Below are 24392 nucleotides of genomic sequence, written 5' to 3'. Positions count from 1 at the left end.
AAGAGGCGGATGGACTTCCCGTACAAGAAAAGGACTCCAAATCACGTCCAAATCTTTCCAAAATTAACCGAACTCGGATTTAGGTAAGTCTGGGACATTAGTTCGGTTTTTGACTCTCACAGGCCACAAACGACCTCGGATGAAGATGTACCCAAAAGAAAATTTAATCATTTCGACGAGACGAACACCTTTCATGTTGAACGTTTTTCGATTCAAGGTCATCTTCAGGGCAAGACAGCCGAGTGGTAGCGCTACCCATCACACGTCATGTCTGGTGGGGCGCGCCATATGTAGCCTCCTGGCAGGGCTGCATTCGAATGGCTCTAACTTTTGCATACGATCTTGGATTGAGATGATTTTTATATCAAAATAGACTGTTTCGACGAGACGAAGACAATTCGTGTAGAAAGTTTTTCCATTTGAGGTCGTCTTTGGGGCTTAATTAGCAAAAATGTACTCTGAATATAAGATCTTAGTACTTTGAGCATAGTTTCGGCCTTCGAGATGAAATCGGACGTCGATGGCCCAAACTTGAAATATGTTCGTATCAACAATACGGAACTCTTACATGTAGATCACTTCTCCATTTGAGGCCATATTAAATAAGTTCTTGACCATGCCAAAATCTGGTGTCAACAGGATGCAATGCGCTTGAAGATTAAGAAGATTAGAAAATATACCATTGATAATGAGGCTTGGTATCATTATACCGTTGGATCAATTGTTACCTTAGTGCGATCTTCATCGCATTTGTTGTGATGAGGGTAAGTTTTCTCTAGTGTTTTGCTTAATACTTAGCTTATTTTCGTCCTAAATGGCATAATTACCTAAGTTCAATAAAAAATGAGCTATACTTACTTAAGTTGGCTCAAAAATGGCATCATCACCTAAGTTAGCACAAAAATGACTTATACTTACCTTATTTTCCTCCAAATTGACATAATAAGCTTAGTTGGCTAAAATGGCATAATTACGTAAGTTAGCTCTAAAATGACACAAATAAGGAAGAAGAAGAAGAAGAAGAATCATTTTTGCAGGTTTGATTCACTTCATGGAAGCAGCATTGATGGACTGCTAGTGTTTAGTTCTTGTTTTCATTTTTATTGATGAACAATGTGAAACTATGTATGCATATATGGATGAACGCCATGAAACTATGTATGTATTGGATCTTTTAATACCCTATGTGTTCTGTTGCATTGATGGACTGCTAGATGTTTGATACATGGGCTAGTTTGATGTTGAAACTATATATATCATATATATCTTTTGAAAATGCAGGGATATAAAAGAAAACAGAAAAAACAGCAACAATACAAGCACTTTGCCGTCCGCCATCAACGGCAAAGGGACCTTTGTCGTCCGCCACCGACGGCAAAGAAGCCACGTGGCAGCAACCTGTGCAACCTGGGAACAGGCCCATTTGGTCACTTTGCCGTCGGTGGCCGATGGCGAAGAGCTGCGTCTGATGACGTCAGGGCTGGCAACTTTGCCGTCCGCTAGCGGGCGACAAGGTTGTCGTTAGCCACCTAACGTGACTAACGCATGTTTTTGCCATCCACGTTCTTTGCCGTCCGCCGCCGACGGCAAAGGACCTTTGCCGTCAGCTTTCAGGAAACAGACGGCAAAGAACATGTTTACCGTCGCTCTCTTTGCTGGGCAGGTTTGCCGTCAGTGGCGGACGGCAAAGAGCTTTGCCATCCACTTTTGGTGTGTATGATCATTGCCTTGAATATCGTCATAATTATTTACTTTTCTATCAATTGCGCAGCAGTAATTTATTTACCCACCGTATGTTATTTTCTCGAGAGAAGCCTCTGGTGAAAACTATGGCCCCGGGTCTATCTTTTATCATATAAAAATCTTAAAAATACCTTGCTGCAATTTTCTTTTATTTATTTTATTTTGTATTTTGGTTTAATCTATCTATTAAAAACTATACAATTTAATCTTGCTCGTAACCGTTGAGGGATTAAAAACCCCTTTACGCGTTGGGTTGCAAGTATTCGTTGTTTGTGTGCAGGTGTTGTTTACATAGTGTTGCTTGGTTCTCCTACTGGATTCATAACCTTGATTTCATAACTGAGGGAAATACTTATCTGTACTGTAATGCATCATCCCATCCTTATTGGAGAAATCCCAGCGCAGCTCACAAGTAGCAACCTTCCCTAAAAAAAATAAAGGGTCGTTAGGTGACCGGAACGCATTGCACACTGAAAATTATTCATTGATAGCGTTGACTGGCACTGTGCAACACTGTAGCCAGGTAAAAGCGCGACAGAGCACGTGTCTCTCCACGATGCACGCGTCCCTCCTCTTCCTCTCTTCTCTGTCCAGTCTCCCTCCTACTACCCTTTTATAATTTGTGCCAAAATTTGACTAAAGATTTAACTAACAAAATATTAGTGCATGTCAACAAAAAATTATATGATGTCCTATGTTTCACTAATATGGATGGATGTTCTTTAAATTTGCATTTAGCGGATTCTAAAATTGAAAAGCCAATGGGTGAAGTTAATGATGTGCTCATACTTACTAATTATAATGTGGGGCTTTTGTCTGGTGCCCTCGTGGGTCGTCGGCCGGTGTATGGCATCTTGTGTAGTGGCACGACATGGGCAAAGAGGAGACTGCGATCTCTCTCCACCATTGGCTGATCCAATCTTGCTTGGACTGGATGGCTCAGCCCTCGACCCCTGGAGCACTTTGCGACGGTCAAGGAGTGGTGGATGTCTTTCATGGGGTCCGCTCTTTGCCTTCTTCAATCTTTGCTAAGATCAAGCATGAGGCTTCCATTTGGGCCTTGCCTGTGGTAAGCATTTGAGATCTTTGATGCCGCAATAGTGCCAAACGGCACGTGTGCCCTTTTTTTTTTGTATAACTTCTTAATTAATATGACGAGCCAAAGTTTTTGCCTTCGTTTCAAAAACAAAAAAAAAAACCTATAATCTGCCTTACCCATCGTTTATGAATTTCTCCTTTCCTGATCTGCATCAGAGCCCCCGCAAAAAAAAATGATCTGCATCAGAGCAGTGTGGACGGTAATCTGTTGCTTAGGACACATGTGATGCAGCAGCCTAAACGTGGCCTATGTTTGCTATTGCAGAAACCGCACGAACAACAGTCATAAAAGAAGACGCGGGAATTATACAACAGTGGGCACAAGCTGATATACTATCACTCATACACTGATGAGGCTGATTATCATGCATACACAGAAGCAACAGTTCAAAAGAAAACAGAGATAAACATTAGGGCAGTGACCGATAGTATCATCAGAAACACAAAAGTGGGACTTCAACTGCCAAGTTTAGAATTGAACTTCTATGTCTAGTTACAACTCAAAAAAAAAAAAAAAGAACCGAGACACATGGCTTCTATACAATTGCCTCTTTCGAGTATATCATAGCAGGACAGAAGAACCTAGCAGCGACTTGCGTGGACCTTCGTTCCCCAATGCTGCAAACAAAAGAGTTTAATAACTACTTGGGCAAGTAATAAAAACATGCAGGCATGAATACTTGAAGCTGGTTGAGATAAGTTGAAACCATGCATTACCAGCGGTCAGATTGAGTTGGGCAGAGACAGTGCTATATGATACTACTGTGGTTCATCGCATGTAAATGCTATACTCCTAGCAGTTTCTTGTTAGTTAGTTTAGACAAGTTCTGAACTAATGACAAGCTGCATTAACAGTGTATACTAAATCTCAGATCCAGGTCAAGGACTACGGCAGTATTGTATGAGTTTGATGAATTCCCACATGCTACAGAGTTCATTTCAGCAGTAATATTTCTCATACCTGGGAAGAGTCTTATGGCAAGCACCATACTGGAGGAGAGTGTCTGGCATAATACTGGTCTAAGAACACATATTCAATGCACTTGTCGAATAACACTTTCACTTTCCAGTGACCGTCTACCATTTCAATATCCCTGCGAGTTGACTTTCTTATTCTCCAGCAACCAGTAATGAGGCCCCGGTATGGTCCATTCATGACAACACTCCTCGGCACATCATTGAGATATTCATCATCCAGAAAGAATAGAAATCCGCCCTCACCAAAACCAGGGAACTCGGACTTCTCATAGGACCTGCCAGAGCCTTTGCCGACAAACAGAACCCTCTCATCAAGGTCCTCTAGTTCTGTCCACTCATGCGTGGTCAAACCTCGAGGTGTGTCAAGTTCTTTCAACTGGAATACCCGGAACGAATCGCTATCACCAGAAATTCTCAACACCAGCAGCAACTCACCCCTTGAGACAAGGATATACCTTCCAATAATCACCTCATTGTTGAAATGCCTTGCATCCACCATCATTATTAAGCCATTCTCAAAGCTTATGCCATCTCCATGCTCAGTCAACTGAAGGACAAAAACATTGACACACTCAGAACTTAACAGCAAGTGGAAGGCACCATTATGCCACATTATATCTTCATAATCCTCATTCAGAAACGGGAATGGGCTTCTTGTGAGCATAGGTTGTGTCCTGCCCAAACGCCAAAAGGCGGCACGCCTATATGCTCTCCCATCTGAATAATAGTGCACAATGGCTCCGCCAACACAATTGAGGCCATCCGGAGGACCAGACACTGTTGCTGCAAGCATTATACAAGGGATAGCAGCCCCATGATGTGAACAGCTTCTGGAAGCAAGATATCTAGACCAGTCCTCAAAGATCGAAGTCTATGACCACTGGTTCCTTCAAGTGCGAGGAACAGGTGTCTCCCTTCGAACGATCCATAGAATCGAGCTTCAGTAATGTTCTCCGGGAGGCGGGTGCGGTGCACATGGTAGATACCATCAGCGGGGTGGCGGCAAAGGCAATTAATGTCACAGTTGCAAGGCTCTCTGCCGTTCGGAAAGCAAGTCAGTTCCATCCTTGAGGGATCCTCCACAGATGTAGGATCCCCCACCACTGAAGGATCCCCGCGCACACGGAGAAGCCAAGGCAACTGAGCCTGTATAAGGGGTGGATGCTGTTGGGCGTTCAGCCGTAGGGAGTTGTCTAGGGCACTGTGCCAGTCTCGACAAGCCTTCGACATAAAGATCTGATCAATCTCGCACCAGATCCGGCGGCAGATCTCGAGCAAGCATGTGTCAGGCAGACCCGTCGCAGACACGCCTCCCCTCAGACGGAGGGCAAGGTGAATAGTGGCTTCTTTCTGAATGTTGTAGTCAGCTAAGGTCCTGCCATCCTGCAGCTGCTTGCCAGCCAACATGAGGCGCTGCTGATCTGGAGGGATGCCCTCCTTATCCTGGATCTTGGCCTTGACGTTATCAATGGTATCAGAAGACTCCACCTCAAGGGTGATGGTCTTGCCAGTGAGGGTCTTGACAAAGATCTGCATCTGCACAGAATCTCCATCAAAAGGTTACGTAACTCATACAACTGATACTATAGAGGTCAAGATAGGAACTTGAAAAATATGCAACTTAGATGAGGATATTTATCTGAACAAGAAAATGTGTTTTAGAGCAATCTGCCCAATGCAATCGAGCTCACTAGTAAAACAAATGCAATCGAGCTCACTAGTAAATCAAATGCTTAAAGCAAGAGGCAAATTTAATCATGCTGCAAACCCACAGTAATATATGTGATCAACAGTGTTTGATAATGCCTCCTACTAATGGTGTTGAACCTTGCTTGGCAGTAGTTGAGGCCAAAACATTGCTGGGTTTAAGATTTATGTACTCTCCTTTGTCTATGCTTACTTATGCAACTAAGGAAATAGCACAAAGATCATACACAATACTTATCCATATAAATAAGCTGTTAGAAATTTATAACAGATCTGATGTGCACACAAAAAATAGGTACAGTATATGCACTCTTAAGTAAATATTGAGTTACAAGAATCATACCAGAAAACGTATAATCGCTTTTGGTATGAAATCCTCGACGTTTTTCTTGACTATATTGTAGTATGACTGCAGCAGCAATTTTGTGAATGTTATTTCAAGGTCTTCCTGCTCAGAGTGGCTTTCTGAAGGGACTAGCGGCAGCTGTTTCACAAAGGTCTGCGTCAATCACTTGAGATGTCGAAATAACGCTGATAGAAGAACTAAAAGAGCATAAATAGGATAGCTCACCTCTTTTAACTGTATTGAAGAGAAAGAATGTTCCAGGTAGGGAGTAGCTGAAGCATAAGATTTGTTCACTGAGCTATCTCTAGCTGAAGAATGCTTACGGTCCTCGCTTGAGGTGAATATTGAGCCCCAAAAAGAAGTGCTTCCACTACCTGAAAGATAATCAGTTAAGTAAAATAGGCTGAAATGAAATTGTACTACTCTCACAAAAAACACTAAGGTGGCCTACTGTGCACCAATAAAATACTCCCTCCGTTCACTATTATATAAGATGTTTTAACTGTTTTCTATTTTGGATGTATATAGATGCATTTTAATGTGTGTTTACTCATTTCAGTCCGTATGTAGTCCATATTGAAATATCCGAAACAACGTATATTTGAGAACGGAGAGAGTAGCGTCATATAATCAAAAGAAGCATAGCATTTGCAACACTCTCCTTACCTGAAGATCCTGGTCTCTCTGCGCCAGCAGCAGGGCGTACCCCCTGCTAATAATGACCACAATATAGCAAAGGAACATAATCTCAGAAACACTACACCGAATCAACAGTAACCTTGCTGATTAAAAAAATAGGGAGGCAAAAAACCTGGATCTGTTCGGTGATAATTCCATTTACACCAGTAGTTCTACCCAATAATGCGTGTGATTTTCGGGTTCTTTCAGAATCCTGTGGCCCATCGGCATCTCCATCCTGCAGTGTAGTACTGTTAAATATACTAGTTGATAGTGGACTGCTCAAATTACAAATGTAGGACATAAGTGATAAGTGCATAACTTAGTAAGAGGAAATTCATCTGTAAACACCTTCAACTTGCTAGAAGCGAGACAAAAATCGTCTGAATGTCCAAAATCCTTTCAAGCACCACATGTTCTAACATGTACAGCTAGAGTTGGCCTGTTATCCGTGCCTTCTCCCAAAGATATAAATGGTTTGATGCTGACATAATTGATGTACATTGTGGTGGAACATATTGCATAACAGGGTCATCATCAATTGCATCGAGATCATTACAAGGAAAAATCATAGTAATTATTACTGGGTGATTGCCAGTTTAGCTATATATTGGTACGGAACAGAAGTTCTCATTGAATATAAACAACACTCTGCAAAAGTATCACTAAATTAAGCCTTCATCGAGTTCCATGTTCTGACTGTACGTGCCACTAAGAAATAGAAGCAGTGGGAATTATCAAATAAAAAGCCAATTCGCAAGGCACTGTAAACAAAGTTCTATTTGAGCTGTGCTTTTTCCAGCATGAGCGTATATTCTAACTGGTAGTGATTCTACACTTAAGTTGCCATCAGAATCAGAACAGAAGAAATTACTCATATCTAATATTAAAAAAACATACCCTCCTAACCACCATTGCAGGCAATCTGGCGGTTCTAACTTGCAGATGTGCTTGCACTATAGCCTTGCTGCCACCGATGAAACTTGGATGAGATGTGTTTATGTAATCAGCCTGCAGAGTTAACATCATCTCAAGTAAAGACCAGGTATCAGTGCAAAGACAGTATAAAAAGAGAACAAATTATTCAGAGAATCAGAGCAGACTCGCAATAATTGTACAAAATAATAAGTTTGCACTATCAAATAACGGAAACGCTTAGCCTCTTCTTGAAGTATTTAAGGAGAAAATGGGATGCTTTACAGAGGTTAGGACTTGCCATGCCTGAGAGTCTGGCGTATGCTAACATCAATGTTTTCGAGTCGATGAGTCGTTCTGGGGTAATGACTCTTGACTAGTCGTGACTAGTCAAAACTCATGGTCGACTAGTCGACATGAGTTAAGCAATAGATGCAATAAAATTACCATAGTACATGTATATAACTATATATCTCTATCTTTACTACTATAGTACACCAATCTTCAAATTCAGATTAGCCACCCACTGTGATGCAGAAGCATTTCTTAGCCGTTGATTTTTTCCACGGGATGAATCACTGCCATTTATCAATGTTGAACCCAACTGATCCGGCGGTCATGGTTTGTGGGATTCGCTTCACACGGCCGCGCGCCAAAACAAGGTCGATGGATCTTTCTAGAGTTAAACGCAGCTAGCATCTGACCAACCCGACACTTGCTCGAGAACTTTCACATGAGGAGCAACCGAGCTAGCTTTACGTTGTGAACTGGCCCTATTAGACAATGCAGTACTACTACTCCAGTGTAGGCTACAAACCTAAACAAGTTTACACGTGGAGGCTAGCAGCCTATATTACTGCAGTAGCAATTTTCTCCTCGCATGAATACTGTTGAATGCATGCACGAAAGCACTTTTTTTAATTTTTCTCAAAAGAATTAGTACGCTGTTGAAAAAATTGTACGCATGGCAATACTCCCTTTATTCCATAATGTAGTGCATATAGATTTTTTGAGAAGTCAAACTTTCTAAACTTTGACCAAGGTTATGGAGAAAACTATTTATATCTACAATACCAAGAATATAAAATATGAGACTACATCTTACGACGAATCTAATGATGTATTCTTGGCATTATATATGTAAATGTTTTTCTCCATTATGGAACGAAAGGAGTATTGTTGTTCGCTGAGAGAAATATTCAAACAGCCTATAGAAAATCCAGATTTATATTTTTTTTCCTTCATAGGATGTTAAGTTATTTAAAGTTTACAGTTTGAAAATGTGAAAATTAACATCAAAATAATTTTATCTGTATTTTCAAGTTTGAATTTGAAAAAGCTAAAAGATTTCACAGACACATCAATAACATTTCTTTTGGATTAGAAGTCTATTTTTTAAAAGCATTATTCATAAAGAAATTAATTATGCTACCATGATTCGATAGGAATTGTAAAAAACAATCCATGAGTTCCCAACATGATAATTTTATTATAGCATAGAATATTTTACTTTTAGTTTACATGATTTAGTATTGTGATGATCACACATAATAATTTTGCACATACAAATTATTAGTACTTATTAATAGTCTGTAATACAAACCATTTCCATACAATGTCCAGCAGCAACCAGGGGGGGAGCAGACCAGCTGGCGGCAGCGCCAGCTAGCAGGATTGTGGGGCGGCAGCAGCGGCCAAAGGAGAGGGTCGCGTAAGCCAGGATAGGTTTGGGTCGGAGGGGAAACTAGGCGATCTAGGTTTCACGGGGGATTGGGCAAGCAAATAGAAAAAGAAATATGACAGGCAGGGCCAACTTTTAGTCGATCGACTCAAAAACCTGGACTAGTCGATCGAGTCGCTCGACTCAGCCAATTAGTCGAGTTGACATGTTGAGTTGACCTTGCAGTTATGACTCTACGAATAGTCGCAACTAGTCGTTCGACTCGAAAGCCATGGTTAACATAACAGATATGGTAAATAAGCTAAGAGATCTATATAACGATGATCAGATCGAAGATGTTGCCAATCTATTGAAGTTGGATGATTTGATCAATCTTTTCCATAAAAACATCCAGAAAGCTACATTTGAACAACCAGCACTGGAACTTGCCGAAGGATTGGTTGGTTATAAATTCTATATTCCACCATATATGGATTTCAGGGGTAGAAATTATCGACATGGAATCTTTCATTTACACAAGAGAGATCACCTGGCTGATAACTGGGCGATCGTCCAATCAGATTTTGATCGTACGGCACGAAGCAACCCTACCCCATACACTGGTTTGTAACAACACCGACGCGTGATCACAACAGGGCGTCGGTTGTAGACCGAGAAATCGGTCGGGACTTCTTCCTCCAGGCTCGTCCCGATCCCATCTCTCCTCCACGCCTGATTGGCAGCCGGCGCCGTTGGGCAAGCGTGCGCTACCCGAAACGCCGGCACCGACGCCAGTGAGGAAGCGCTTCGGCCATACCTCTCCCTCTCATCGCACTGCCACCAGCCGCACGCGCCCCTCACTCCACCCCTTCCACGCGGCCTCACACTTCTCGCCGCGCCGCCGCTCCACTTGCCGTCGCCGGCCTGTACATGCAGCTCGAGCTCCTCTCCTCGGTCATCGGCCGCCTCCACCACCATGGTGCCACCGAGGAGCGCCTAGGGTCAGTACGGCCGCTGACGACCTCCTCCACCCCATCCCCGACAGCAACGGCCCCTCCTGGCACCGACCTCGCCTCCAGCTCCGGCGTTGCCGACGCGGAGAAGGGGATGAGTTTCATGTTGCTTTTTGCAACAAGCATCCTCTTGCATTACAATTGCAACGACGATGTTGTAAACGGCGCCGGTGAACCACGGCGGGTGCTGCTGCGGCACGCGCCGGCAACAGCGGCAGCATTTCTGCAACATCATCTCAGTTGCAAAAGTTTCTTCCGCAACATCACCTCTGTTGCAAAGGTGAAGACCAAAGCAAAACTTTCTTCAACATCACCTATGTTGCAAAAGTTTCTTCTGCAACATCACCCATGTTGCAAAGGTAAGGATGGATGCCGGATCTGACGGCTCGCGACCCGGACGATCTTTTCAAAAGATCAGCCGGCCGACGCGTAGCACGACCCATTAACATGCACAGAATTGTTCAGGTGTTTTCCTCACTGTATACAAAAGAAGCTCGAGTCAAATATGGACAAGTCACAGACGTGTTTCTTAGGATAAATAATCAATTAGAATCATCATACGGCAAGACCATGTTTACCTCCATCTCAATAATGTGTGCTATCATATCTTGTGCTGGCTTAAGCCCATCCAGTATAAACTTCACAATTACTTCATCCATGCTCCTTCTGAGTGTAGGAAACTGCTGCAGCTCGTTGCAAAGGCAAAGTTGGATCATCTACAGCGGAACAGAAGTTGGCAAGAGAAGTAATATATAGAAAGCTAAAAGTTATTGAAAGTTATGTGCAAAATCAACCAAATACAGTAGATGCTTAAATTTCAGTTTCCAATATTTTACAGTTGGACTGACATACCTTAACCAGTCCCTCACATATGAAATCCGCACACTGAAGACTTGGATCAAGCAATCTGATTTGCCTGTGTACAAGGACTTCAAACGGCACCTGACAAATTTTAGCACAAGGGATTGTTATCAGCTCAATTGACCAGTATCCAACCATCTACATATTAACAGAATTCTTACACAAAGGGCGCAAGTGTATCATACCTCAGGAACAAACAAAGCACTCCTAGGACCAGTTGCATTTTTTATAGCCATGCGGGTGTCTTCATCAGTGACATCCTCACAAGGGTCAACACCCTATAAAATACAGATCTTAGATCTTAATGATAACATGAATATGATGATGAATGCTACAACATAGCATAATGAAGATTCAGCAAGATAGCACATGCAACAAAATTAAAAACCTCTAAGCTTTTGACGAAGATAGATTGAAAAATATAGTGAATGTGTGCTCCACCAGAAAGCTCGATTGTTGATATATCTTCATTTTTCCCTTCAACCATAGAGGAAAAAGCTGCAGCACACACATGTTATTTATATATAATATATAGGACTGAAGCAAAGGAACCAGGAAAGTGCTCGTGGTTCAGTTATTACCATCACAAAATTTAGCTAGAATGTTCAAAAACTTAGCAGCTTGCCCAGCCTGCAATGATGAAACATACGGATTGATCATCAAGGCAAAGAACAAAAGAATAACAGAAGCAAGATTAAGCAAGTAGATTACTAGCTACTAGCCAGACCTAATCACATATGATAGAATATAATTTGTTACAAGTGTTAACAAAAGGTGAATGGTTCTTATCACTATGACCAAATAAAATCAATTCACCAGACCTTGGCTTCAATTGGGTCACCATAAAAGGCATGCTCCTTGGTAATAGCTGTCAATTGAGAACTTATGTGTGACTTCAGTCCAGGCAGAATAGTTCTGATATGTTGGACCAAGATCTGAAACCATATAGATGTATTTTTAGTTTATAAATCACAGCATACATCTACAAGTCATATAACATGGGCTACAACAGACATACACTTCACCAAAATACCTGGTTTAGCTTCTTTGCTAACCGTGGTATCCCACAGTACTTAGTGAGACCACTGTATGCCTGGAAGGAGTAATATTTCAGAACAATGAAATAAAAGGAACACAAAACTTGAGAAACAGTGAACTTCACAGCAGCATACCGACTGAGTACGGAAGAAATTTTCTTCTCGCGCCAGAACCTCCTTGGCACTAATATCAGTGTTGATATCCTATTAGCACAATATACATTAGAAAGCTATAAAGGAAAAAAAAACTTTTGTATCACCAAAGACGGTGCTGTGCAATTAAAAAATATGTTCAGGACATCCCTACGATTATTACTTACTAGCACAGCATTCTGAAAATGATCTTTGATACATATGAACTTAAGTTCGCCAGAAAAAATTATCAGGTGTTAAGTTCGCCGAAGTTAGTTCCGGTTAGCTATTACCTCTGTTCACTAATGTAAGACGTTTTTTTAGACTTATGGTAAGTCTAAAAACGTCTATATTAATGAACAGAGCGAGTATTTATCAACAGGGAGAAGTCCGCAATGACACAAAATTAGTAAATTACTTCATCTGAAATTCTTTGTTATTATACACAATGAGCACAGCGACCACAAAGTTTGGCCACTACGAAACTTGCAAAAGAAAGCAATGTCATGAGAATATTAGGTTATCAATGCATAACCCTTAAACTAAGCAAACATGCTGCAAACTAAAGTACCTGCTGGCTGCGGTTTACGATGCCAACATAACGAAGTCGTAATGGGATCACAGTTTCCAGCAAAAAATTACAGGCATCAGTGCCTCTGTCCATTATGTCCAACTGGGAAAAAAACAGAAGAGCAGTAAAGATCAGAAGCTGGGTGACATTAGGATGTTACTTTCTTTTTATCCAATAATACAAATTTGAAGGTTAAGGGGCAAACCTTTGTGGTAACACCAATTGTTCGAGAACCTACATGAGTAAAGAATCCGCCAAGTAAGATTTGCATCTTAATAGAAATATCTATCAAAACAAACACATAGACTTTGAGAGGCATACATACCATCAGGATCAGCTGTCCGAGCTATTTGAAGAGCACCAGAGTTCGCTAAATCTGCATTTGCTGGCAAAACAGCCAATATGATGCATGCTTTGTGCTTCATATATGAAAATATCATAGTCCTTATTCTGGCCTCAATGTCAGTTGGTGCCACAGCTGGCACCTTAGTAACTCCAGGCAGATCGACCAAAGTGATGTTGAGAACATTTGGTGAATGGATCTTCAAACGTATCTGCCTATCTGACACACCCTTGTTACCGCCAGCCTCCCTGCCCGTTTCTGCCTGCAGTTATGTGGAGTTTTAATATTAACAGATATCACCATTATTCTAGTTAAAAGCAAGTTGGTGCACTACATGAACTTTCCAGCAATTATTTCAAACAAACATAAACACAATTACACAATACCAGCATGCAGGGGTACCGACCCACAAAATCTATGAGAAGTAACAAGAGTGCAAATGACCTTATCAATCAAACAAACCAAATTTTACTTCATCACTGAATTGTCCAGCACTTCTTCCAAACAAACACTCAGAGTAATCGAATGGTATCAGCAGTTGGATCAACTTCACTGAATATAACAATCCTTCCATCCGAGGATACCATTAAACACATTCAAAATTCTAACAGACAATATACCCCAGAATGAGCAAAACATAAAAGATACCAAGTAAGTCAAAAGGTGGGCATAGTATAGCATGGACAAAGCGCCAGCGCCACTGAAACATGATATGGTGTCAAATAACTGCAAATAAACGCAATGCCTACCCAAAAGCATCATCTCCCAGTCAAAAAAATCTGGTAAGGCAGCAGGAGCTGTGCTATACTAGCAGCATATATACTCATAAAATACCGCCATCAACTTGGGTATGATTTGTCCAAACAACCACCACTACCGCAACTAAACAATCACCTTCAACCCCCACAATCGGTCGCAATGCAGTACTACAGCTACCATACTCGTGGGCACACCAACCGCGCAGCCAAATCAACCATCGGGCCCATGGTCCATCTACGGAGACGGATAGATTACGAGGAGGGGACGGGAACCTGGATCTCGCGTCGGATTTCGCGGAAGTCGTAGTAGCGGCGGCCAGGGTGGTGCAGGAACTCGCCCCACTCGTCGGCCTCTGCGTCAGCGGGGCGGCGCGCCTGGTGCACGAGCTGGAGCACGAGCGGTCGGCGCGTGCACATGTCGGAGCCGCGCGGGAGAAAGTCGCGGCCGAGGAGCGCCTTGAGGATGCTGGACTTGCCATTGCTCTGGCTGCCCACGACAGCGACATGCGGCAGGTCGATCGTCGAGCTGCTCCCCAGCTGCGAGAAGATGCCCTGCAGCTTGTTGTCGATCGGGATCACCGAGCACCCCACCGCCGCGGCCGCCGCCGCGGAGGAGTTGTAGTGGTCGTCGGCCATGGGAGAGCTCCGCCCGCCTCTAGGGTTTTGGGGTGGGTGAGCAGGGGGAGGAATCCCTAGATCGAGAGAGTTCCCCCCTCTCCCTGTGGAGCCGCGGGTTCGAATCGACAGGTTTTTCTTTTCCTTTTGAGCAACTCAAGTCGAGAGGTGAAGTCTCAAGTGTATAGGTGGCCTCTTAGAGCATCTCTAGTGGATGGTGTATATGGAGGTGGATGCTAAATATACACGATCAAAATCAAAAAATGTCTCCCAGTGGATCGTGTATCAGGTCGTGTAGCTGTACACGTCGCTCCCACGAGCGTACCTGGCGTGGGAGTAAACAGGACCGAACCACGCCCGTGGGCTCGCTCCCGCTCCAGTTCCTCCCGCTCCCGCTCCCGGCCGCCTCCCCAAGGTCGCCGTCGCCCCTCTCCGGCCGCCGCCCAAGGTCGTCGTCGCGTCTCCTCTCCGGCCGCCGCCAAAGGTAACCATTTTTTCCTTTCTCGCAAGCGGGAGCAGAGGGGCGGCGGAGCGGTGGGGGGGGGGGAGGGGGGAGATGCAGGGGCGGCGGCCGGGCGCGCGGTGGGGGGAGGGGGGAGATGCAGGGGCGGCGGCCGGGCGCACGGTGGGGAGGAGGGGGGAGATGCAGGGCGGCGGAGCGGTGGGGGGGAGGGGGGAGATGCAGGGGCGGCGGCCGGACGAGCGGCGCCGTGGGGAGGGGGAGATGCAGGGGCAGCGGCCGGACGAGCGGCGCCGTGGGGAGATGCAGGGGCGGCGGCCGCACGCCCTGCAGCCCGATTTGGCGGCGGCGCCGGTGCCGGCGCGCGCCCTGGCGCGGGGACGGGGGGCTGGGCGACGGCCGGGTGGGGGGAGGGGGGAGATGCAGGGGCGGCCGGTCGCGCCTGTCTGCTGGGGCGGCGGCCGGACGAGCGGCGCCGTGGGGAGGGGGGAGATGCAGGGGCAGCGGCCGGACGAGCGGCGCCGTGGGGAGATGCAGGGGCGGCGGCCGCACGCCCTGCAGCCCGATCTGGCGGCGGCGCCGGTGCCGGCGCGCGCCCTGGCGCGGGGACGGGGGGCTGGGCGACGGCCGGGTGGGGGGAGGGGGGAGATGCAGGGGCGGCTGGGCGACAGGAATGAGTGATTTGGCTGTCCTTCAGTCAACTTAATATTTTGCATCTCGTTCAATAATTTTTTGCTTGTCAATTTGATGCCAGATTGTGGTCTAAAATAGCTGTGCATTGGTTGCTTGTAGATGGATGCTGACCAAAGCTTCTTGGACACCCTTGGTTTTGGTTACATGCAAACACAACCAGAAAGTCCAATTGGAGAGCAGGCAACTCCATCAACTCAGCATCAAGCAACACCATCAACGCAGCAACATTCTGCAATAATAGAGAAAGGAAAATCCAACAAAGGAAAAAATTGGTGTAGTGATGAGGACAAGGTTCTCATAGCAGCATGGGCAAATACAAGTTTGGATAATGTTGGGACTGATCAAAACCGAGATGCTTATTGGGCTAGAATTTCAGAGTACTACAACACACACAAGGAATCGTCATGGCCGGAGCGTAATCCTAATGCAATCAATTGCCGTTACACATTGATTAACAGAGAGACCTCCAAATTTTGTGGTTGCCTTCAGCAGATTTTAAATAAGGAAGAAAGTGGAAGGACTATAGCAGAAAAGGTATGCGCAATATTCTACTTCTATATGTGCTGTGCAATATGTGATGTGCAATATTCTATATGTGTTGTGCATTTGTTAACAATATATTTATATGTGCAGACAAACGATGCACACATTCTGTTCAAGGAAATGGATGTTAAAGAAACGGCCTTTCACATTGATGCATTGCTATATAGAGTTTGCAAAGTATCCAAAGTGGCAGACAGGAGAACTTGAAACTTCTCTTAAGAAACAAAAGAAAACCATTGATGAAAGTCCAGGCAGAGCCACCAATGATCCGTCAGATGCATCCTCGGTACGCACTGATGCAACCTCGATACACACTGATGCTCTTGAACATGAGAAAAGACCTGATGGTGTTAAGAAGGACAAGAGAGGTAAAGCTGATGAGAATGCTTGCAAGCTGTCATTAAAAACTGTGTGGGCAGCAAAGCAAGAGAAGGATGAGATCAAAGAAGCGGCAAGAAATGCTCGCTATGCACAGCAATTTGAATTGCGAAAAGAGGAGATTGCACTCAGAAAGAAGGAGGATGCACGAAACGAGAGGGAGGATGCACGGAGACAGTTTGAATTAGATGAGAGGGTCATGCTGATCGACACTAGTGGTATGACTGATGTGCAAAAGCAGTTCTACCAAGCTAAGCAGAATGAGATCCTTGCTCGAGGCCTAGAGTAATGTGAGCTATTTGATATGTGAGCTATATGAACTATTTACTGCTTTCCGCTAGTTGCTGTATGAACTATTTGATAACATCACTCATTGCATAAATATTTTATTGATAGCTATAAATTCATGGATTACATCACTCATTGCATAAATTAAAACTAGATGAAAAGAAACGGATTACAGACTTATAACTAGGACATCACTCGTTTCCAAACTTTTGCCACACATGGTCAATTAGATCAAGTTTAAGCTGATCATGTTCACCTTGATTTTTAATCCGGTGAGTCATCTGAATAAAAGAGCTCAGTTGTTCCGCATGAGTACGAGAGACCGTGACTCTTTCTCCCATTGCCTCAAAAGTGCAGCTTTGCCGACCAGTTTGTCGCTCCTCTTCAACTATCATATTGTGCATTATGACACAAGCTTTCATGACATCACCGATTTCTTTACGTTTCCATCCTTTAGCAGGTCCACGAACAATGGCAAAACGGGATTGAAGAACTCCAAAGGCTCGTTCCACATCTTTCCTAGCCCCCTCTTGCTTCTTGGCAAAAGTTTTATGTTTTCTGGTATCTGGAGCTGGTATGCTCTTCACAAATGTTGCCCACCGTGGATAGATACCATCTGCAAGATAATACCCCATTGTGTACTGATGGCCATTGATGCTATAATTCACTGGAGGAGTTTGGCCTTCAGCTAGCTTTGTAAAAACAGGAGAACGTTGAAGAACATTTATATCATTCAGAGACCCTGGTAAACCAAAATAAGCATGTCAAATCCAAAGATCTTGTGAAGCAACTGCTTCCAAGATCATAGTGGGCTCGCTGACATGGCCTTTAAACATGCCATGCCATTTTTTGGGGCAATTTTTCCAACCCCAGTGCATGCAATCTATGCTCCCTAACATACCAGGAAATCCTCTTTCCTCCCCTATTGCAAGTAACCTAGCAATGTCTTCTTCATTTGGAGATCTCAGGTACCTTTCCCCAAAAACTTCACAAACTTTGATCACAAATTTCTTGCAAGACTCTAAATTAGTAGCCTCAGCGGACCGGATGTACTCATCAGCACCATCAGCTGCTATTCCATATGTTAGCATCCGCATTGCCGCGGTCATCTTTTGCAGAGGATGTAACCCAAGAGCTCCAGAAGCACTTCTTTTTTGAGTAAAATAACCATCATAATCATGCTCAAGTATACCATCGGCTATGCGTTTGAACAAATTACGGGACATCCTAAATCTGTGCATAAAAAGTAAATGAGACAGGGAAATGAAAAAAGGGCTAAAGCAGAGAAGTGTAGTAATTACGAACCTTCGTCGAAACAAATGTTCGGATAGCGAGGAACTTCTTTGAAGTAGTCGTCCCACAGAAGAACAAATCCGGCATCTCTTCCTCGATTGATTGTTTGACGTCCATGCTTGGAACCGCCATGGCGTCGAGCGTTCATCCTCTCTTCCTCCTCGCGCTCGGCGAATGCTGCAAGTATGAGTTCATCATCGCCAGATGAAGATGACGAAGAACTCATGTCCAAAGTGGATGTGTTCATTGTGTTGCGTGAGAGACGATAGAGAAATCTAGGTGAGAAGAGAAGTCACAGATAGAAGTGCTAGAAGAAAGATGGTAGGGGTGGTTTATATAGAGAAATACGACCGTTGAAAATATAGCCGTTGAAAATATAGCCGTTTGAAAATATAGCCGTTGGAATATACACGTCCAAATTTACACGTTCCACTGAAAAACTGAGAGGTGTATATTTTAGCAAGGTGTATATGAACGTGTATATGGAGATATACACGTCCAAATTTACACCATCCACTAGAGATGCTCTTAGCACGCGTGCTCGGCCGTCACATGCCTGGCCAGCACGCGGCTAAACGGGTCGTGTGTGGCCCACGGCACACCTGGGGCCGTGCCTTGACCTCGAGGGAGGCATGCATGCCGGCCCGTGCACGGCCCACTATATATGGGCCTTGCCGTGACGTGTCGTGTACGTTCCATTAAAAAATTAAGGGTGGGGCGTGTCGTGCCCCGGCCGTGTCGGCCCGTTGGCCACGCCCCAAACTTCTTTGTTGTCAAAAGCGCCCAGACTATGAATGTATTGTGTAGTGGCTCTTTGTTCAAGATTTAAAATGTGAACGACTTGCTAACTTGATGGCGAATGGCATTGACTGCCGTGATTTTTTTCTCTGGATTGGATCTGTCATTTTTTTTGGGTGCTAGATCTATTTGGCACGCCCTGGTTACATTTTTAGTCAAAAAATGATGCTAAATATGGGATTTGAACACACGCCAAGCAGCTAATGTGAAACACACGCTAACCAGCTCAACTAGACTATTTGTTATGCAAAAGAATGCACATCATACTATTTGACCATTCCCTGTTGCTTCCTTTTTCTTTTTTCTTTGAGGAGTTGATTAAATATCTCCCGGTAATTTTTCAGTGAATAGCATGATAACTCACACATTGCAGACACGATAACTTATTTACCCCTGTCCTGGTAACTTTGGCAACCGAAGGGGGGGTGGAGTTGACGAACTTTTGTGTGATAGCATAGTACTCACACATCGTAGACCTGATAACTTTTGCGCCTTATACCGATAACTTTGGCAACGAGGGGGAGGAGTTGATGAAATATCCCATCGATAGCTTTTGTGACATTAGCATGGTAACTCACACATCGTAGACCTGGTAGCTTATGTACAAATATCGTGGTAGCTTTTTTGACCCAAAAAAACTAGTGTAAACATACCTTCGATAACTTTTTGTATGAATAGGATGGTAACTCGCACATCGCAGATCTGATAACTTATGCACCTCATCCTGGTAACTTTGGCGAAGGGGTTGTTTGCAAACATCCACCCGATAATTTTTGTGTAAATAGTTTGGTACTATACGCATCATATGTGATAACTCACGCACAAACATCGTGGTAACTTTAACCCGGCCTAATAAGAAGGTTAGATAATATATGTGTAAACAACATGGTAACATATGTAGCACATGTGTGATAACTTACTTAGCGCAGAAGTGGCAACTTTTGATCCGAAAAAAGCCGTCGGAACATATGAACATGGGATCTAGTTTCGAAACTCTCGTCGTGACGAATTTTTTATGTGAAAATGTTTTTCGATCGGACCAGCGTTTGAGCTACAAAACATTTCGAAATAGGGGAGAATCTAGGATGACATTAGCTACTATGTCCTTTAGTTCATTTGCACGTGGGGAGAAGGTTGGTTGACCATTTTTATGCTCCAGTAATTTCTATATAAACAAAATGGTAACTTATGAACCAGAGACATGATAACTTACTTAGCTTGTGTCTGATAACTTTTGACACGAAAAAAAAGTCGTCAGAACATATCAATATGGGATCTAGTTTCGAAAGTCTCCTCGCGACGAATCTTTTATATGAAGACGGTTTTTCAATCGTGGCGACGATTTGAGCTACAAAACATTTTGAATTTCAAAATTAAAAGGAATCTTGGCTGACATCATCACTTTTGTCTTTTTTGCATGTGTAGGATCGAAAGTATGTCTAGAGGGGGGTGATTAGACTACTTGACCAAATAAAAATCTAGTCTTTTCTCAATTTTAAGTTTTGGCAGATTTTAGCAACTTAGCACAGTCAAGCAATCAACCTACACATGCAAGTCTAAGAGTATAGCAGCGGAATGTAAATCATTGCATATGAAGGTAAAGGGAGGAGTTTGAAGAGAGCAAACGCAATGTAGACACGAAGATTTTTCCCGTGGTTCCGATAGGTGGTGCTATCGTACATCCACGTTGATGGAGACTTCAACCCACAAAGGATAACGGCTGCGCGAGCCCACGGAGGGCTCCACCCACGACGGGTCCACGAAGAAGCAACCTTGTTTATTCCACCATGGCCATCGCCCACGAAGGACTTGCCTCACTAGCGTAGATCTTCATGAAGTAGGCGATCTCCTTGCCCTTACAAACTCCTTGGTTCAACTCCACAATCTTGACGGGGGCTCCCAAGTGACACCTTACCAATCTAGGAGACACCACTCTCCAAAAGGTAATAGATGGTGTGTTGATGATGAACTCCTTGCTCTTGTGCTTCAAATGACAGTCTCCCCAACACTCAACTCTCTCTCACAGATTTGTATTTGGTGGAAAGATGATTTGAATGGAAAGCAACTTGGGGAAGGCTAGAGATCAAGATTCTTGTGGTTGGATTGGAATATCTTGGTCTCAACACATGAGTAGGTGCTTCTCTCTCAGAAAATGAATGTTGAAAGTGTAGGCACGTTCTGATGGCTCTCTACACGAATGAAGAGTGGGTGGAGGGGTATATATAGCCTCCACACAAAATCTAACCGTTACACACAATTCACCAAACTCGGTGGGACCGAATCATGAAACTCGGTCAGACCGATTCAATTCAAAATGTGAACGTTAGGCTTTTCGGTGGGACCGACATGTCAACTCGGTGGGACCGATTTCATTAGGGTTAGGGCATAATGTAATCCCGGTGAGACCGATCACATAAACTCGGTGAGACCGATTTCTGTAATTAGCAAACAAAGAGTTGGTCAGGCAAACTCGGTGGGACCGAATCGCTCATTTCGGTGAGACCGAAACGTTACGAAAGGGAAACAGAGAGTTTGCATTGCGAACTCGGTGGGACCGGTCGCTCATCTCGGTTAGACCGAAACGTTACGAAGGGAAACAGAGAGTTTGCAATCCCATCTCTGTGAGACCGAGATCCCTATCGGTGATACCGAACTGATTAGGGTTTCTGGCTATGGCTATGTCAAATGAACTCGGTGGCGCCGGATAGATCAAATCGGTGGGGCCGAGTTTGACTTTTGGTTTGGGACATATGTGGATATGAGAAAGTGGTTGAGGGCTTTTGGAGCATATCACTAAGCATTTTGAGCAATCAAGCCATTAAGCAACACCTCATCCCCTTTTAATAGTATTGGCTTTTCCTATGGACTCAATGTGATCTTGGATCACTAAAATGAAAATGTAGAGTCTTGAGCTTGAGCCAACATGTGTCCTTAGCATTTTGAGGGATCCACATTCCTAGTCCATGCCATGCTAATCATTGAACTTTCTGAAATGGTCATCTTAAAAGAGCATTAGTTCAATGAGCTATATGTTGTTAGGAATTACCAAAACCACCCAGGGATAGTTGCACTTTCAATCTCCCCCTTTTTGGTAATTGATGACAACATATAGATTTAAAGCTTCGGCAAATGATAATAAGATTGAAATACATCGTCGCTTTGAGAAGTATGTGATAAGCAAGAGCCCCCCCCTAAATTTATGCATTATTTAAAATTTGCTTTTGAATGCAAATGCACAATCGATTAGGATCATGGGTTACTCTTCCATGTCACATACATCTTGGTGGAGCGCTCAAAATGATAGGAAGTAAAATATGCACTCATCACCAAGATAAAGTGAATGATCGTATATAAGAGAAAAATAATACCATCATTCAAGCACAAGCATTATTGTAGGATATGATTAAACACATGATCAAACAAGTATCTCACACACATAAACATAGAGTATCAACCAAGCAAGCACACATAAGTATCAACTCAAGAAACAAAAGAGATAGCAAAAGAAGCAAGCTCTCTCTCTCTCTCTCTCTCTCTCTCTCGAAACCTATGATCTATACACTTTCTCCCCCTTTGGCAACAAGTTACCAAAAAGCTTGAAAATGCATAGTGCTATGCGTCGCTCTAGGCTTGATCTTCGGGAGGTGGCGTTGAGAGGACTCCAAGGATGAATGCATCTGTTGAAGTTGTTGGAGCTGGTGGAGTGGCAACTGGAGGTGCTACTGATGATGTGGCTGCAGGCGCTGATGTTGTAGCTCTCGTGTCAGTCACTGGCACTGCAACAGGTCTCTGTCCTCTTAGCACTCTCTGAAAGGCATCTGTGGTAGCCTGCCCTTTCCTCTCCTCAGCTTCTTCTTGGAGCTGCTCAACTGCTGTCTGCATCTCTGTCACCTTTAAGTCAAGATCATAGAATTTTGTTTCAATGATCTTCTCCAGGCTTTCTTGGTTCTGAGTCAGGGTGGCCAGTCCCTTCTCAATCCTCAAGGTGGCTTGAATCAGATATCCAAGTTGATCTTGTTTTGTCTTGAGAAACACTTGAGATGCCTCTTCAGCACTTGGCATCTTTGCAGCTTTCTCAGTCTTTACTTTCTCCCTCTTCTCTTGAGCCTCTACAGAAGTGGGATCTTTCTCATCCATGACAACTGTGTTGTCCTCAAAATCATGCCTTAAGGGAAGATGTTCCTTGTCCAATAAATATGTGTTTGTGCCCATCTTGGAGTTGATGAGCATCTGGATGTGTGGAGCATACACACATGACCTTTTATGATCTGCAGCTGTCCTCTTGATTGTTTCCACAATCAGACTCATAACTTTGAAATTTTGGGTCCTCTTGATTGTTTCCACAATCAGACTCATAACTTTGAAATTTTGGGGCACATCAAACAACTGCAGCAATTTATGGAATGACCTCTGATCATCCTATGATCTCCTGATTTGGGTAACAATGTATGCCTCAAGATAGTGTTGATGGTGGTCAAACCAGACAACAGATAGTATACAGATCCCATCTTGTGAGTTTCCAAGGCTTTGTCAGGAATCTCCTTATAATGTTTGCCATGGAGTTGTGATCCTTCTTCTTCTTGGCATAGACATTTATGCCATCCTCTTGCTCTGCAGGAGCATTGATCAGTTTGGCCCATTCATCAACTGTAGATTGGTACCTAGTACCTTCAGACATCCAAACAATTCTGCCATCAGGATAGAAATGTGATGTGGAGTAGAATTGCATAATAAGTTCATCATTCCACTTAGTGAGTTTCTGACCCACAAAGGCATCTACTCCACATAGCCTGAAGCTCTCATGCACTCCTAGAAAGTGATCTTCATCGTTGTCAATATATTTCCAGTCTGCCCACTTCATATCACAGACAATTGGCTTCTTATCAAGCAGAATGGTTTCATAGAAATCTTGTTGTTCCTTTGTGTGAAACCTATAGTCCACAGCAGTCCTTCTCCTCACAGCATATGGATCAGATTGTCTCCATAGTCTGAGACCTACATCCATTCTGATCTCCATGTTTTCTGCCACTGGATGGTTATCATCATGGTCAGGGATCTTGGGCTTGAGCTTCCTAAGCACTTGGGCTTCAGCATCTTCTTCAATTTCAGTCTCAGGCACTGGGGCCTTGTTCTTCTCAGCAGCTGGTATATTTCTTGTGCTCCTCTTTGGTGCAGTCTTGGGAGCAGGAGCAGAAGCTTTGGGGGCTGTCTTGGGCTTAGAAGGGGCAGCCCCAGACTTGATGGCATCCCCCATCAGCTTTTGAGACTTGGGTGCTGGTGCAGCATCATCTTCCTCTCCTTCATCATCCTCACCTGGATCGCTCATCATAGAGGATCTCCCCGTGACTCTGGCCATAGTCTTCTTGACCCTTTCTTTCCTCTTCTTGCCTTCACCAGCCTCCTTTGGTTCAAGAGTGAACTCAATTGTTTCCTGAGTTGAGGCTCTGGCTTTGGCCATGGGCACTCTCTTTGCAGGAGCCTTCT

General features: G+C 43.9%; 2 protein-coding genes and 1 pseudogene across 14 annotated transcripts; 1 reads left to right on the top strand and 2 right to left on the bottom strand.

The window, feature by feature from the left end:
- Window positions 1–3145: 3145 nt before the first annotated feature.
- On the bottom strand, window positions 3146–14625 carry LOC109743753 (dynamin-related protein 3A). Of its 13 annotated transcripts, none has more exons than XM_073499908.1 (20): window positions 14114–14625; window positions 13065–13344; window positions 12945–12973; window positions 12740–12841; window positions 12172–12240; window positions 12033–12092; window positions 11821–11934; window positions 11581–11629; window positions 11388–11497; window positions 11185–11277; window positions 10991–11080; window positions 10717–10854; window positions 9676–10615; window positions 7451–7561; window positions 6684–6788; window positions 6539–6584; window positions 6098–6246; window positions 5870–6010; window positions 3803–5355; window positions 3146–3459 (listed from the first exon to the last, which is right to left on the bottom strand). In XM_073499908.1, exons 1-13 carry the CDS (start codon window positions 14474–14476, stop codon window positions 10613–10615), a joined length of 1500 nt encoding a protein of 499 aa, XP_073356009.1. In that variant the 5' UTR covers window positions 14477–14625; the 3' UTR covers window positions 3146–3459; window positions 3803–5355; window positions 5870–6010; window positions 6098–6246; window positions 6539–6584; window positions 6684–6788; window positions 7451–7561; window positions 9676–10612. The 13 variants fall into 13 exon arrangements, with proteins under 13 accessions (XP_073356009.1, XP_073356008.1, XP_073356010.1 ...); XM_073499907.1 differs by having other exon boundaries at window positions 6539–6581; XM_073499909.1 differs by having other exon boundaries at window positions 10453–10615.
- Window positions 14626–15134: 509 nt separating this feature from the next.
- LOC109743755 (uncharacterized) lies at window positions 15135–18612 on the top strand (annotated as a pseudogene).
- On the bottom strand, window positions 17009–17914 carry LOC141022587 (uncharacterized). The gene is made up of 2 exons (XM_073498850.1): window positions 17719–17914; window positions 17009–17559 (listed from the first exon to the last, which is right to left on the bottom strand). The coding sequence occupies exons 1-2, from the start codon at window positions 17912–17914 to the stop codon at window positions 17009–17011; spliced, it is 747 nt and encodes a 248-aa protein (XP_073354951.1).
- Window positions 18613–24392: the final 5780 nt, after the last annotated feature.

This window comes from Aegilops tauschii, chromosome 5 (genome assembly GCF_002575655.3).
Source record: "Aegilops tauschii subsp. strangulata cultivar AL8/78 chromosome 5, Aet v6.0, whole genome shotgun sequence".
Taxonomy (NCBI): Eukaryota; Viridiplantae; Streptophyta; class Magnoliopsida; order Poales; family Poaceae; genus Aegilops; species Aegilops tauschii.
This window is presented reverse-complemented; position numbering and strand designations above follow the sequence as displayed.

What these genes read in the sequence shown, in the direction of transcription:
- LOC141022587 (XM_073498850.1), bottom strand. Translation starts at nt 17,914, where the DNA reads ATGCGGATGCTAACATATGGAATAGCAGCTGATGGTGCTGATGAGTAC. An exon ending in GGAGGAAAGAGGATTTCCTG is followed by an intron (nt 17,560 to 17,718) that starts GTATGTTAGGGA and finishes TTGGTTTACCAG; the next exon opens with GGTCTCTGAATGATATAAAT.
- LOC109743753 (XM_073499901.1), bottom strand. Translation starts at nt 14,476, where the DNA reads ATGGCCGACGACCACTACAACTCCTCCGCGGCGGCGGCCGCGGCGGTG. An exon ending in TCTAGCTAAATTTTGTGATG is followed by an intron (nt 11,498 to 11,580) that starts GTAATAACTGAA and finishes TGTGTGCTGCAG; the next exon opens with CTTTTTCCTCTATGGTTGAA. An exon ending in TATGTGAGGGACTGGTTAAG is followed by an intron (nt 10,855 to 10,990) that starts GTATGTCAGTCC and finishes GTTCCGCTGTAG; the next exon opens with ATGATCCAACTTTGCCTTTG.